This window comes from Anthonomus grandis, chromosome 14, assembly GCF_022605725.1.
Source record: "Anthonomus grandis grandis chromosome 14, icAntGran1.3, whole genome shotgun sequence".
Lineage (NCBI taxonomy): Eukaryota > Metazoa > Arthropoda > Insecta > Coleoptera > Curculionidae > Anthonomus > Anthonomus grandis.
In genome coordinates this window covers 4,062,594-4,079,991 of record NC_065559.1, presented here as the reverse complement: position 1 = coordinate 4,079,991, position 17,398 = coordinate 4,062,594, and the positions used below count along the sequence as shown (strand labels likewise).

General features: G+C 33.2%; 1 protein-coding gene across 5 annotated transcripts in view; it reads left to right on the top strand.

The window, feature by feature from the left end:
• The window catches only part of LOC126744438 (chaoptin), a 294,134-nt gene extending 277,032 nt beyond the window's left edge, over positions 1 to 17,102 (top strand). For all 5 annotated transcript variants that reach the window (XM_050451857.1, XM_050451856.1, XM_050451859.1 and 2 more), the window contains 3 exons: positions 1,319 to 1,585; positions 6,158 to 6,310; positions 16,736 to 17,102. In XM_050451857.1, the coding sequence (XP_050307814.1) occupies positions 1,319 to 1,585; positions 6,158 to 6,310; positions 16,736 to 16,894 (579 nt within the window). In that variant the 3' untranslated portion in view covers positions 16,895 to 17,102. The remainder of the gene's footprint in view (positions 1 to 1,318; positions 1,586 to 6,157; positions 6,311 to 16,735) is intronic.
• The last annotated feature ends 296 nt before the right edge of the window (positions 17,103 to 17,398 follow it).

Here is a 17,398-nt window from a genome sequence, read left to right as displayed (position 1 = left end):
GTTAATCTTATTGGTAAAATTTAAAAAGATTCTTATAGATACGCGGACATTCTTTAACTTTATTTATGATGATGATTACTGTAGATCAACTTCCAAAGAAGATATACGTGATTTTTGTCTCGTAACTGCTTTAAAGAAGACATTTTATTTTACAGCCGAAATAGCTTTAAAAGTATTGGGTTTCGGGCTTTAGTAGATATTATCAACTTTTTAGACTAGATTATTGCCAATCCAATAAAGTTTGTTTCATGCTTCTAGCTTCAGTAGATCAAAAGTTATCAACGAAGAACTTTGAGTATGATGTTTCAAGGTTCTACTGACGTGAAGCAAAACTCAAATGAGCATAACTTCTAAACTGCTAATCCTATTAAAGAAATTTAACAATATTCTTGAACATAAGCAGCTATTCTTTAACTCTGTTTATGATGATGATTATTGTAGGTCAACTTCTAAAGAAGGTATAAGTAGTTTTTGACTCGTAACTGCTTTAAAGAAGAGAATTTGTCTTACAGCTGAAATAGCTTAAAAAGTATTGTGTTTAAGGCTTTAGTAAATATTACCAGTATTTTAGAGTGGATCACTGCCAATCTAATAAAGGTCGTTTCATGATCCTAGCTTCAGTAGATCAAAAGTTATCAACCAAGAACCCGGAGCATGACGTTTCAAGGTTCTACTGACGTGAAGCAAAATTCAAATGGTCATAACTCCTAAACTATTGATCCTATTGGTAAAATGTAAAAAGATTCTTGTAGATGATCAGCTATTTTTTAACTTTGATTCTGATGTATCCTTTGTCTAACAGAGGGAATTGGTGAACTGAGAATAAAATTAAATTAGAAAGGCCTCGATATTTTTGATGAACATTAAAACACAAAAATAATTTTATTTGAATTCCCCGCTCAATTTTTTCTAATGACTGTAATGACAAATGACGTAAACGTTGACATTTGCCGGTCAGAAGCTCTTTTAATGTCTGGTCAATTGATGCAACAAAAATCAAATTGGCTTATAATGTCATAGCAACGTCAATTACGCTCTGACAAAAGGAAAAGTGGCCTATTACTTATAAGCAGTCACGTCACATATCATTACTGTCAATGTCAAATATTTGCTTCATAAGTAGAGTCGACGTCTTCTTATTCCTTTATTTGACCTTTCATAGTTGTTTGCCTCTCTCTCTCTCTCTCTGTTTCTCTTTAACTTTAAATATTTCATTTCTCAACAAGTTCCTCAGAGGGCCGAGGAAATCGATTGAGGATTGATTTTCCCAAAAAAAGGAGAGGACACACATTCTAACCTTAAAAATGCTCCTTTCCAGATTAGGGGCAAGACACTGGACCAATCGGCACGCACCCTAAAACTAAGCCATCTATATCCAGGAATTCGATACAGAATTTGCGTGATAGCCTTGGGAAATTGGGATACGTCCAGATCAATGAGAACGTCATCGTCGACCTCTCGTCTGGCTATGATCAAACCAATAACCGAGCAAAACGAAACGCATTTACGACAAGACGGTTTCGACAGATTACACGACGATATCGTTAGGAGTTTGATCGATTCGGGGTCGACCAAATGTACAGAGGTTGGTCATTAATTAATTAATTAATTGGGGGTTAATTTGGTGTATAGTTGCCGTCAATGAGAATTTATTTTCTTTGATTTAGAGCCGCTATAGTCCGGAGGCATATGGTCCTTTAAGGTGTTGTATTGAGTTAGTTTAAATGCCAAGATTTTTTGTCAAACCACCTATTTGAGATAAAGACTTGACTCGAAATCTGACAGGTTGGCAATAAAAAAACTTTTAATAATCAATAAATTTTGTGGATAAATCAATGGTTTATCAATAAAATGAAGATTTGTCTTTTTTGCCGATTTTCATGTTTTAAGTGATTTCCAAAATAAAAAAAATTTTTTTTGAGAAATCAATAGTTTTTGAGAAAAATTAATTTTTAACAACAATTTTTTGACAAATCAATAGTTTTTGAGAAAAATAAAAATTTGTTTTTTTGCCATTTTTATGATTTAACTGATTTTTAAAAAACGAGATAATTTCTCTGCTATTCAAGATAGACTTTATTCAAAAACTGAGACATACTTCAATTAATAAAGAAACTTCTAAAAACCAATAAATTTTTTGAATAAATCAATGGTTTGTGAATTAGATCAACATTTGTCTTGTCTTGTTGTCTATTTTCATATTTTAAGAGATTTCCAAAAATTGCCATAATATCCTTGATATTAGAGATAGAGAATTGATTCAAAGACTACATACTCCAATCGATAAAGAAACTTTTCAAAATCACTTCATAAATCAATGATTTATGACTAAAATCAAAATTTGTTTTTCTTTTTGAGTCTAACCTTTTTGAATCAATAATTTTTTTAGAGAAATCAATAGTTTTTGAGAAAAATAAAAACTTGTTTTTTTTTCATTTTTATATGTTAACTAATTTTCAAAGAACAATAAGATTTGTCTTTTTTGCTAATTTTCATATTTCAAGTGATTTCCAAAAATTGCCATAATATCCATGATATTACAGATAAAGAATTGATTCAAAGACTACCACGTATTCAAATCGATAAAGAAACTTTTATGAATCAATAAATTTTTTTCAAAAATCAATAGTTTTTGAGAAATATAAAGACTTGCTGTTAGAGATAGAAACTTGATTCAAAGACTGACATGTATTCCAATCAAAAAAGACACTTTTATGAATCAATAAATTTTTTGGAGAAATCAATGATTTATGAATAAAAATAAAAATTTGTCTTTTTTGCCATTTTTATATTTTAACTGATTTTCAAAAACGTCATAATTTCTTCAAAACATCCTTTTTACGCCAATTTGTGATTGTTGTTTTCTTAAAAACGCCCTTTTTCATAAATACCAATCCTTGAAAAAAAGCACTAATTCGAAAAAAATAATGTTCACTTAACATCTTGAACTAGACGTTTTATATTTAGGATCCATGCATTGAAAACTCCCTTTTTGTAATTTTTTTGTCCCTTTGATTCGCCATATTTAACCTTGAAATTGGCTTTTATATATTTAATATTGACCTCCTAAAAAGTTCCTTTATCCGCCAAGTTGAGACTGGATTTATTATATATATGTTCAAAGTCTTAAAAATGCCCTTTTTAATAAATTTCCTTGGAAAAAAGCACATTTTTGTAAGGAAAATGCTCATTCGACATCTTGATATTGGTTTTTTTATATTTAGGATCCAGACCTTTATAAATAAATTTCACCCGGTCTGAGATATCTAAAAAATTACAATTTTATTTAAGGATAATGTACGTTTTTTTTTTAAAGTAGAAAATTAAATATATATTGATGCGTAGAAATCCACACATAGCCTCCGGACTAAATAATAGAGACATTTCGGATAGCCCTACTAATCTCCGCCCTGAATTTGTTTTAATTCTCTTTTTTAACCAACTTATTAGACCGAGTAAAAAAATCTAAGTGTTATCCTTGACATACCAGAAGTTTGATTATCTCTCTTGCACGCACACGATTTTACATCTTTATCATAAATTCTGTTCTCCCCAAGCGTGGTAAGCATCGTCAGGGCCGTAGTTGGAGTTCAAAGTACCAAATAATAATAATAATAATAATCCCACAGACCTCTACAATCCCAAATTGCCTGAAATGTTTTGATTTTCAACTGCCTGGAAGAAATAAATTATGATCTAAGCCCATGCACTTACCAAAAACCTTACCAAAAACATAAACAACAGCAATACATGTTTTTGTTGGTACTACTCGACAACGGATGATGTGGAATGACCAAATGAATCGAATCTTCCTTGAAGCGTACCCAGAACCTTCATTAAAAGGCCCAGAACCCAGAACTATCAGAAACTGTAATTGATTTATCAGAAGAGAGTAAATTGATTTATCAGAAGAAAGAAATAGGCAGTACTAAAAACATGCATAGGTTTTCACAACCTAAACTTGAACACACAACAGATACCATTGACGAAGAACAAGCAACATTGCCAATAATAATTGAATCCTCGTATCTAAACAACCAGAAGCATCCTTAATAGTATGAAGCAAGTACTTAATGTTAACGCTGATACACTGCATAGATTCAAAGAGTCCAACGAAGAAAAAGATGCCAACCTAGCCTTTAATAGAAGAGTAATTTTATAAACACCTACTAAACAAGAATTACCAGATTTCTGGTTAGATGTATGGTCAATACCTCTACAAGGTAAGGATAATAATAACTGAATCAAGAGAAACAGAAATCAATCACATCATATATGATCATTAAGAATACTCGTAATTGGAAATGTACAGGAGCAGATAAAGTACTCACATCCATGCAGAAATAAATAAACTCATTCTTGATCTACACTCATTGCTAAAATTATATTTAGACATATGTCATATTTTAAACCGAAAAACTTAGACCCAAAGATTATTAACATCTCTTCCTACACTATACAACTGTAGCTGCTATCATAAGTAAAAAAATAAACAAACACACAACAAATACTGCCTGGAAGAATAATTTTACTTCATCGAAGAAGCTGACAAATAATGCCAAGTATTATTCTAACAGATTAAGCTATAGAGCTTTTTGCTAACTGAAAAACAGTAAAAGAGCTTCTGGTTAAGGTTTAACAACCCAAAAATGTTCTTGCTTCTTTCCGGTAGTTGAGTCCCTTAAATCAGCCGACAAAGAACATATAGGCGGTCAAACTCTGATTGAACTGCCTGGAAAAATATTTTTGATTCTTCAAGACAGTTGACTAATTTCAGTCAGTAAACAAAGAGCTTTAAGTTAGTATTCAACAGGAACAGAGGTTCAGAGACTTTCAAACAAAAAAAGCTTCACCTCATATGTATTCAATATCCATCTTGAGGCACTTGGTTTCAATCAAAACATCCATACAAACCTACAGGAGTGTTTTATCCTTAAAACATGCGATATAGTATGATCAATAAACTTTGAAACGACTTGGTACAGACTTGGTGTTTGCCTGTACAGTGCCAGGCTTAGAGTCGGATTGGCTCTTGCTGTAACAGATAAAAACCGAATGCGTAAAAAAGAGACAACAAAATTCTCACAGCCATTTAATAAATGAATTAATAAAGCAATTAAAGGATATGCTCGGATAGAAGAATTTTATATCATAAACTGGTACTATAAATAGTAATTGCGACTTTATACCAGTAAATATTAGTACCAGTGGTAGGATTTCGGATCGTGGGATATTAGAAAACACCCATAAACCGTAATCGGAAAGTGGTATAATTAAATAATAAAATATTCTTCCTTACCTTTTTTTCATATTTGCTTCTAGGTTATAAGTGCATGGGCTTAGATCGTAATTTATTTCTCCCAGGCAGTTGAAAATGAAAACATTTCAGGCAATTTGGGATTGTAGAGGTCTATGGGATCGAAAGAACACAGTTTCTACTACCTGGACGAATTAAATCATTTTTTCTCTTCTTCTGTTCATATTCCCTTCTAGGTTATATGTGCATGGGCTTTGATTATAATTTATTTCTTCCAGGCAGTTGAAAATAAAAACATTTCAGGCAATTTGGGATTGTAGAGGTCTGTGGGATCGGAAGAATACAGTTCTAACTGCCTGGACGAATTAAATAATTTTTTCTCTTCTTCTTTTCATATTCCCTTCTAGGTTATAAGTGCATGGGTTTAGATCATAATTTATTTCTTCACGCAAAATCAAACTCCAATCAGAGTGTGTCAAGGTCATTTTGCATCTTTTTTCTCAATAAACATAGAATGAAATGCCAATACTAACAAAATTTGTATCGCCCAGTTAAGTTCTTATGGTAACCAACGCAGAGACGGGTTCTTTAATACGCTGAGTGACTTTTGACCAGTCGGTATCATTCCCTGATTTCTTTGATGTAATATTGCGATGCGTGTGTAACTTTCGGGCATTAGATGTAAATACGTTGTCTCTACGGTGGCACTTAATATTTGTTGAGGTTCTACAGCTCTAATTATGTTACTGTACATACAACTGTAATATAGTAGCCGCCATTGGTATGTACAGCTGAAAACTTGCTGCGAATAAATATCGAATCGTATGAAATATAATGAAATTATAATGAAAGTGATTTATAAATTAACATTAACTAATAAATTAATGTTTTTACTTTCAGGTTCTTACACTCGGCGCTCCCGATCTGAGCGTGTTGCAAGACCACACTTTGGGAGTTCAATCCATCTTAACCAGACGCCTTGGGCTGATAGTCGGCTGCTGCTTAGGATTTATCGTTTTCATTTTGCTGGTTTCGATCTTGGGATATCTTAAGGTGAGGATAAGTAGAATTAATGTTTTGTTTTTATATGGAAATGTCGAATCACTACCGCAAGACAAATAAATAAATAAATTTATTAGTTGATTCATTTGTAGGCTGACAAAATATAATGTTTATCTCAGCAGCAATGATTTTTTTTCAATCTCAGTTCTTAAACTACTGATCAATTACGGTAATACAAGACAATATTTTTTTAAATAATTTAATGGATACAGTAATATATTTGTCTTAGGCAGCGATTTTAAATGAATTATTGGTCAGACAATACAATTTTTATATTGTCAGTGATTATACATATATTACTAACCTCATTTACTCACTTAATGGCTAGGAAATAAAAACACTATTACTTGTGCCGCTTGCGAAAATATATTTATCTCAGCAGTGGTTTTAAAATTATTTATAACACAGTTGGTTACTTACCATCTCTGTTGCACAATAACACGGTTATCACAGCAGTGATTTTATTGGAAATAACATATTTATCACAACGGTGATTGCCCCGAAAATTATTGTTTTACCTGCAGGTTTGACTGCGATGACAAATTTATCGTACTAGAGATTTTCTTGATCATTACAGGCATTTCTTTTTATATCTTTTCTCTTATATTCTTATCTTAGGATAATATATTTACCTGCAGGTTTGACTGCGATGACAAATTTATCATACTAGAGATTTTCTTGATCGTTTTCTTTTTATATCCAGTATATTTTCTGACCTTAAATATAAGTACGCGTCAGTGAAAAAAAATGTTTATTTTTACTCCGGTGGTTTTGGCTACAATAATTTATCACATGTAAAATTTTTAATTTCTTTTGTATTCCAAAAATAGATATATCTCAGCAGTGATTTTTTGGGAGTCCAGGAAATTAGTTATAGATCACATATGCAACTTTTTTTTAATTTTCAAATTCTCCACATTAACATAGGTTCCTTTCATATATTTTTTTCAGCAGTGATCTTAAAAGATCGGTGACTCAGAAAAAAAATTAATTTTTTTAATGTCATAGGCACGAGAAGATATTCACGATATTCTCAGTGATTAACACTAATAGATTTAACCACGATGCAGTGATTTTTACTTAAAGCTCATCCACTCGGAATCACAGTAGAAATCGACTTTTTTTGTACCGATATTCAAATTATATTTTTTTTATATATCAGTGGACAGTTGAATAGCTATATTTTTTCTCTTCTTCAAATTCAATATAACTTAATAATAAAATATGTATCTTCATAGTGATTTTCATATTTTTTTTCTAATTTATCATAACACTGTCTCTCATTCATATGACCTTCAAAATAATAAAATCTCAGCAGTGATTTCAAAGGTTTTCCGACCTGGAACCATTTTTTCAACGGCCTTGAAATTAAATATTCATTTCACCATAGATTGTAAACTATTTATCGATATATCTGCATTTCAAGGTTGATCCAACCATTTTTCATTTTTTCTCTCTTTTTATTGGCTTGATTGTGCTAGCAGTGATTTTTTTTGTTTCATTTGCATAGATGCAGTTGCATACTTTATAATTCCAGTGATTGTAAAGATTAATCAATGCGTGATTCAATATTTTTCCTTCGTTGGCTCAAACACGATATCTCATCAGTGATAACTATTTATCATAGTAGTGAATATTTAATGTACCCTGTAGCAGTTAAATGGAGAGATTGATTGGATATTTAGGAAAGCCCCATACGATAGATTCGAAGTTCTTCCTGTATTTCGACATAAGATTTATCTCTGCAATGATTTTTTAAGATAACCAGTGATTTGTTTTCTTTTATTGCCCTTGATTCAATAAAATCTTTGTGAATCTAAAACAATTATTTCACTAGTTAGTGCAAATTACTATTGAGATAAGTAATTCTCAAATCTAAGCCAATAAATCAAAATTACTGTTTTCAAGGCGTACACTTAATCACTGTTAAGATAATTGAAGTTGAATATAAATAACAGCGATTTTTAAGGTACGATGAACGAAATTGAATTTAAAAGATCACTGTTTAAGTCACACGTATAAATAAGTAACGGTTTTTGCAATATCGGCATCATATTGTATTCCTTAACCATGTTTTGTGTCCTTTCGGTTTGCATACCGTGAAACGGGGTTAAATTGATCATTTCGTTTGTAAATTTGCTTGTAACTCTTTTGATAACTGCGTATCGATATTAAAATTAATCATAAATGATTGTGTATGGATGCCGTAAAAGGATTTTGCTCTAAATTTAAAGTTGTTTAAAAAAATTCCAAAATAAGGTGTGATCAATTTCATACCAAAAGAGGGGTGACTTTGATCAGTGCCATATAATTGTATTCTTCTTGCAATGCCTTAAAATGCATTATGAACAATTTAACCTCCGCTTAAGTTCATCAATCCGTTTAAAAGTTACAGATAATTCTAGGTTTTGGGGTGAAATTGATCAGTCATAAAATTCCACTAATTGGTTATTTTTTTAGGTAAAATAAAAAAGAAACATTGCAGTTTTTTAATACTTTAATTAAAACACTTGTTTAAAAATACAAAAACTTATAAAAAACATTCAAAAAGTAAAGAAACAAATTTTCATTTAATAGATAGAAGCAGTAATGAGTATAGTAAGGATTTACATCTTCTTAATATCTACTGCTTTTTTGAATTGATAAATTATTTGACCTTTGACGCATTCAGCGGCAGGTTCTGGCAAAATAGCAATTAAATCTGCCAACTCTATGGAAAACTCGTCGCCTTCTTGTGGTTTAAATACAGTTGTTCTTCCATCGACAGATTTTAGTCCCAGAACTTCGAATTCGTTTTCATTGAAATTTTGAACTATAGCTACGTAACGATAGCTAACACTTTTTCGCATGCCCCCCAACACTTTTACCAATAAAAATGTCCCAATTTTGATCTCACTTTGACTCACTTCCAAATATTCAATTTCTTCGTTTTCCTGCAACTGGATAAATAGATCGTCGGCGGTCATGTCATCGTCGGAATTATCATTTGTTATAGGCTCTTCAACGTCGCTGTCTGAACTGTTGGAATCATTTTGGGCTGTCACACTTTTCCCTGGCTGAACATCAAGTTTTGTTCTCTTCTTATTTCGTCTTGTTGGAGCATTTGAAAATCTCTGTTGTTGTAAGTAATTTACCAACACGTTCTGCGCTTGCCCGCTTGGTCTTGATTAAAATCTTCTTTAGGCAGCTTGTCTAATACTCGGTTTGGATTTAAAGGTGACAAGAAATAAGATTTCGTTTAACCGCATGAGGTATTTTATCTTTCGATAGTTTACTATCCATTGTCACCAAGATTTTTTGCAACAAATGTGGGAAATCCTTTTTGTCAATTGATGAATGTGTCGGATACGTATTTTTTCCATTCTAGCAAGATTTCTCTCCAGGCCATTTTAAATGACCTGAAAAACCCTACGTCCAACGGCTGACATAAATGTGTCGCGTTCTTTGGCAGGCATACAAATCCAATGTTATGTTCTTCACACTAACTTCTTCTGTGAAATGTGAGGCTAAGTTATCGCCTATTAGAATTTTTCGCCCTTGCTGTCTTTTGACATGTGAAAGAAACGCAGACTTAAACCAGTCATTAAAAGTTTCGGCGTCCATCCATCCAAGTGACGTTCGGTTGTATCGTGATCCAGCTGCACAGCATCTATCTATGCAACAGGGTTCTAATTTTGGTCCTTGTTCAGTCCACTGCGCCCACATTTTTTCTGCTCGATAAATTACATATGGTGGCAAAGGAACTCCTGCTGCAGAACCACACATCATCACTGAGGTTGCAGATTTATTAAAATTGCACACTCGTTCATGGCATTTTACTCCACGGGAATATATTAGTTTTTTGCGCCCAGGGTCGTCAAGCAAATTAGTTTCATCATAATTATATACCTGAGCCCTTTTAATATTAGCTGCAAGCCTTTGAGTTATTACATTGTTATGTCTTTTTAACAGCGAAAATACCCAATCGGTAACGGGTAAATTGTCCTTAAATTTTGCCACTGAACGACCTTGAGTATCTAGCAGGTTTTTTGCCATATGCCTTAAATCTGTTAAATTAAGAGGAAACCCTCATTCGCCACAAATAGCAACATATTTAAGAATTAATTGCTCTTCATTGTAGCTAAAATCGGTTTGCCCGTCGTTACTTTTAACATGACGCCCATGGTATCTATTATTTAAGGTCATTTAGTCATTTTGCAGCTTTGCGTAAACTCCACCCTTCATTTATGACCTTTTCTAACGCTTTTTCTATGGACTCTTGACCGTATTCTTTGTACCTTCGTGCCCCAACTTTTCTCTTACAAACTCTCGGCATTATGTCAATATTCTAAAACCAAAAATATTATTATTACTAGTAGTACTATACCCTTAAAATTATATAAGCTTTACAATCTGCTGATCAATTTCACCCCATTCAGTTGATCAATTTGACCCCATCCAATAAATCTTAAAATTTGACAAAATCCGACAACGCCACAATTTGCATGTATTTTTAAATAGCAGTCAAATTATGGAAGGTTATATTTTTGTCTAAATATTACTTACATGGTTGAGAGCCGCAAACTCCAAAAAAAAATATTTAACTGACAAAAAACATGCACATGGATCACTAGCTACACCATTACTAAATACGATTTTGTACCGAACGGAAAAAATTGACACTTAATATGCGCGGGAAATTTAAATGTAAAATATTTTGATATGGTGATCAAAGTCGCCCCGCGAAATCAAATTCACCCCATTTCACGGTAGGATAATTCGTTATCTTCACAGTGATTTTTATGGTTCCATGTACATAATCATATTTGACAGTAATAATTGTTTAATCCTTATAGGAGCAGTTACGATAATTGATTGTTTCAACAGTGATTTTTAGGGATTTACAAACTTCGTATTATGGATCAGAAAAAAAAATGTTTTTTTATTTCTCGCATAATTTTAAGGTTTGTTTACTCTGGTTTGCAATGCTACGGCAAGTGTTTTTCATCGATCTTTTTCCTGTTAAATGAAAACTAATTTTACTTGTCGTACTATGCTGCATTAGATCTTTGTTTTCTAATAAAATCCAATATAAAAACAAATTATCTTGACAGTGATTATCAGCCCTTGCTTAATTAAAGACATTCTATGTTTACTTATTAAAAAACAAGTTTATATCAACGGGGACTCTATTTTTATCTACCCATGACAAGGAAGAACCTCTTTATTTCTCATAAATGCCTGGAAATAATATATTACTTATCTCACCAAGGATTATCCAAAGCTCATAGACCTGCGATCAGAAAAAAAAAATTTCTCTTTCTCACTTGATTGTGATAACACCTTTATCTGAGAAGTGATTTTGTGGTACAATAAAAGAACTTCATTGTCCAGTGACGTGAAAATAATAAAATATTTATCTGAGTAGTGATTTTAGGATTTTATCAGCCTTACCCAATAAAAAAACTGTTTGTTTACTTAATAAAAAACAAATTTACCTCAATGGGGTTTTAAAGATTAAATTTTTCACTCACACATTTGGTTGCTATGATATATTTATCTCAGCAGTGATTTAGGCGACCCGTGACAATAGGAACAGCCAATTTTATTTTCTTAAGATATATGATCAGACAAAAATGTGTTTCTCTTTCTTGCTTGATTGTGATTTAACACGTTTATCTCAAGAGTGATTTTTAATTGATGATAAAAGTTTTTTAACCCTTAACAACTTGGAAATAATAAAATATTTATCTTGTCAGTGATTTTTTTTATATACCCAGTACGAAATTCCGATCAAATTATTCTCAATTGCACGTATTAAACTAATGGTACGAATTAAATTAAGAGTAAAAACACGTAAAACTAACAAAATGTAATCCGGTGCAAGTGCAAACAAAACATTTTATTAATGGAACCAACGGCTACTACAGCTCGAAATTACATTTTACAGGAATTCGACGGGTTAATGCAAAACAAACAGGCAAAAAATAATTCGCTCCGCGTCCGTTATTAGCATGGGGGAAAGCAGAATAATTATTTAATTTTGAGTAAAATAATCATGCTTAATATATAAAATATGATATATTTGTAATTTTTTTTTAATTAATTAATTAAACAGCAAAACCTGGCTTTTTTTACTTAAAAGTTTGTTATAATATGCGAACGAAAAGTTGCGTGAAAATGAGCCTGAATTGAAAAGGTTACGTGAAAAAAAAAGAATATATAGAGGGGAACAAAAAGAGAAAAAATACAGGAAAAAATGGGGAAAATTAAATAAAGAAAGTAAAAACAAATAACCTTAAAACATGACTTTGAGGGCATCATTTATAAAAACTGAAAAAGTCAAGGTCCTCAAAAAAAAAATGAAAATACCATTTTGAACGTCAAATTTGCTCCCTTTTCAAATCAGACATAAAAAATGAGGGTTTCTATTCAAGAAAATGATCTTGACCTCTAAATCACGTTGAAAACAAATCCCAAGATCAAATGCAAGGTCAACGTTTTTTTTCCCTAGCGTAACCTCCACTGCTAATGTGTTTAAGATGAAAAAAAAGTCAATCAACATTAATAACACAACTGACTGCAGATGTTGCGGGTAAAGACCGTGAGGGCGCGCCACTATTAGTTGATAACGCTGAATGTTGATAAAATGAGAAATTTGGCAACAAACAACCTGGAGAAATTTCTAATAAGAAAAGGAAGGAGAAGGAACAAATAAAACGCCAGAAAAAAAGAAGATAAGAATAGCAACATTTCTAAGAAGTGTTTGACAATATTCAATGTGCTCAACTTAGGAAACCCACTTTAATAAATTTATTAAAACAACAAAATAATGAGAACCATGACAGAAAGACACTGAAGAGTGGAAATAAAAAACAAAGTAATGCAATAAAGACAAACGGAAAATAAAGAACAAACTTGTAATAAAACAGCGTTTTTGTTCCTTTAGCTTCTACTTCTTTCTTTCTTTCATTTTGTCCTTAACTTCCAATTCTTCTTTGTTGGGAGTTGAAGTAAAGAATTGAGAGTCGCTTTCTTTCGGTTATTTTCTACCGATCGTAAAAAGCGTGGCATTGGTTGAATATCTTCAATTGAGATAGTTGTCTGGTTCGTTATCGGTGTCCTCATCGGTGAAAGAGATTAGACTTGCTTCCGAATCGCTGGAATCATTATCACTTTTATTTTGCTGTGGCTCCTTGAACTGACACAATCCAGATGGCCCTGTTTTGTTTTTTACTTTTTCTTGTGTTTCGTTTCCTTCCTCTTCATTAATGACAACAAATTCTTCTTCATTTATTACCTCTCGATTCATTGCGAATATTCCTGTGGTCTCAAATCCTTTTACATCTTTTTCTATTGCAGCTGTTTTATTATATGCTTTTTTAAATAATTCAGCAATATCTGTCTGATCAATTTGATGATAATTTCGAGCCTTTAAAAATAATCACACTCACGATTGTCGTGTCACGATGAACGTGTGATTTTAATGTCACGAAGAAATGACAGTGCAGGGAAGAAAGAAAATGGGCACAAGGTATAACAAGACTAACGAAGACCGAAAATTTGACATCTGTCAGATCTCAATTGACCCTAGTCGTGTGGATCCATTTTGTAGGCAAATATGATATTTCAATGTGAACGATGTTCCAAAAATGAACTTCTCCACTTTCAATATTCTTGGCATCGTATCTAGAATAAACGTTCGTCCAGGAACTTGCTATTGGATTGTCCTCATCGTTGTTACATGTACACATTTGCCCAAGGAGCTCTTTACCTGGTAACGTTTTAGTAATTCCTTAATTGCTACTGCTGTATCTAAGATAACATGTATGTGATCTAAATTCCCTTTAAAAGAAACTCAATCCCCAGTATAAGAAGCAACAAATCAAATAATTAAGTCGGATGACATACTTAGATCTGCAATTTCTTAATTGTTTTTTGTACGTGGGTACTTTATGCGATTTATGTTGCTTGCATTATGAGAATTGATGATCGTGCAACGTCTAGCTCTAGCAGCACTTCTGAACAATTCTCTTTCTGCTTTTATTTCCTAATGTCTGTTTGTCTCTCTTCATGTTGGCCTGGCTTTCGAACTTTTAAGTAGTATGCGATACTGAAGACTAAGATTATTATGGAAGAGTCGCTAGTGGTGCACCCTCAAGGCATTGCCGCGCAACATCTTTAGTAATTTAAATAGACAGATAAAGATGGCGAGAATTAACACTATTTTATCGAAGGAACTCACCCAAAACCAGCACAATGCTAGCAGAAGTGCTGACTGAGACGAGTTAAACTTAGTCTTGGAGCACCTAGAAGCTGATCTAAGTAATACTGCAAAAAATCACTGGTGCTGGTGCTGAAAATTCGTGCTCAACTGGACAGAGTCCAACGTCTTGCATGTCTCAGCATAACGGATTCCATGCGGACGGCGCCAACTAGAGCGCTTGAGACTCTGCTGAGCCTTCCGCCTCTGGACCTCGTTGTGCAATTAGAGGCAATGAGGACTGCGTACAGGCTATACGTCCTCGGCGAACTACGTGCTGGCGAGACCGGTCACGCAAAAATTTGGTCACGGGCCATACAGGAATGTCCTCTCCTTCTGATGGGCAGTGACTGCATGGCTCCAGTGCACACTCACACTCCAGTCACACTCCTTGGGGTGCTTATGGAAAGACAAAGTTGCCTGGACTATTAAACTCTTATAAGAAATCAACGCTCTTATCAAATGGACTAGTAATTGACAGTTGTTGCACAGATAAGACTGGAAGAATATATCAGGAGCAAAAAGGAAATGATAACAGGGAGAACCTGGAACCTAGAACCATTAATCAAGTTTATCATCAGAGATTGCTTGCATAATTTTTTTGTGTTAAAGTCGGACTACGAATTACAGATAAGACAAGGAGAGTTCATAGGAAGCAAAATGAAAGGATAATGAGGAGAACCAGATTCATCATTCTTCGTTCTAGTCATGTAATAAATCTTTCTTTTCTTCATCTTGGCCTGACTCCTTTTATTTAATATACGATACTAAACATTAAGATGCCTATGGAAGCGTCGCTAGTGGCGCACCCTCGCGTCATCTGAATTACCCTCGTCATGTGAATTCACCTTTAATATCGTATGCTCGATACTCGATTATATGTAATGACAAATGTCAATTATTATAGAAAGTTAGGTTGAATTTACATGTGTGAGGATTATTTCATCCTAACTGATGCAATACTATATCAATGCAACATCTTCACTTACAAATGGCTGCTATCGGTTGTATGCTGCGTTCTCAATTTTGGTTGTTTTAAGCGATTTCCATTCAAACGAATCGAGTTTTAGGGCCCAAAAGTGCCCCTTCTGCTTAAGAGCTTTTAACCGCTTTTGGAAAAGAACCGAATGATTGAATAATATAAAGGGAATTAGAACAGAAAATAGAACAAAAATCAAATAAAGAAAGATACAAAAGTAGCAATAAAAAAATAAAGGGAAGGGAGAAAATTGGCAAAAATTATAACAAAGACAGAAAATTTAAGATCATGCTTTTACCATTTAGTACTTGTGTCTAAGACGCAGTTTTCTGGTTATAGCTGTTGATAATGTTTGCAATTTTTGGTAAATCTCAACGGATTCTAGTATACTAGACTTTATGGAATCCAGAAGAATGATCTATTCTTTAGATAAACTCTACTATACTTATTTGCAGCCAGAATGTTAAATGTTTGTCCAGCAATTCGATATTGGACTCTCCTAATCATAAGTAAGATTCATTCAGTAAGCCCTGGCTTAGGAATGACAAGTAAAGTTTTTTAAAAATCTTCTGGCATTTTCCTAAGAAGCTCTTTACTTGGCGCTCATTGTTATGTCTGAATAATTTCTTAATTGCTAGTATCCCTATCTGAGAACATATGAATGTGATGCTAAATTGCCTTTAAAAGAAACTCAGTTGCAACTTTCAGTTCTCTTCTGGCCAGTATACGAAGCATCAAATTAAATAATTGAGTTAGCTTGAGATAACACAATACTTCATTGATCTGCAATTTCTTGATTGTTCCAACATTGTCCTTTTGCAGCAACCTCACTTATACGCCATGCAATTTATGTTGCTAGCAGTCTGAGAATACCAGCTACAAAAAGCTGAGGAGATGGGAGATCTCCTGTTCTATTCCTGTACTAATGTCTGTGTGTCTCTCTTCATCTTGGCCTGACGCCTTAATTTTTTTATTCAGTATACGATACTGAAGATTAAGATTCTTATGGAAGCGTCGCTAGTGGCGCACCCTCACTACGCAACATGCTCTCTTTGCCCACAAATTGCTGCTTTTGGTTGTATGCTGCGTTCTCAATTTCGGTTGTTTCACACACATCTTAAGAGATAGCCATACTTTCATAGCGCAGTTGAATTTTTTATAATTAGAATCTAAATATATATTTATTATTTTCCAGATCAAAAAGCAACGACGAGCCCTTAAACGTGACCAACCTAGCGCACCCCCCGAATACATGTCCTATAGGCACTTCTCCATCCAGAGCGCTGAGTTAGCTGAGAGGTCTGGACATCCCCATTTTATCACCGATATGACTAATACAACGACACTAAACTAAGGAACACGTTTTATATAAAAGAACACCCTTAATGTATCAAAAAAACCCCACCACCGAAGTAGATAGCATAAACATTAAGTTAAAATTATGTATAATATTTATATATAATTTGTTTGTTGTTTATTAACGAATCATTTTGTTATTATATGTATAGAATATATGCGTTAACACTTTAAAAAATAAATGATGACATATGTTTTAGAATAACACTAAAGTAAGGGTTTCATTTATCTCTCTTACAGATTTACGACCCCTTTAGATGATGATGATGGTGATAATGTTGAAGATGTTGATGTAGATGAAACCTCCCCAATGTTGTCAGCTTGTGAAGTGTCCCTGAGTGTTCTGGTGTTAAGCTCCTGAATTTCTTATTATTCAATATAGATCAACAAATCGTAACTTTCAAAGTGCAAATATTTGAACGCCGCAGCTCGAGATGCTGTCTACATGTCTTCCGATGTCGACTTATTTTACCTCTTTGACGAAAAATTTAAAGGTCATCCC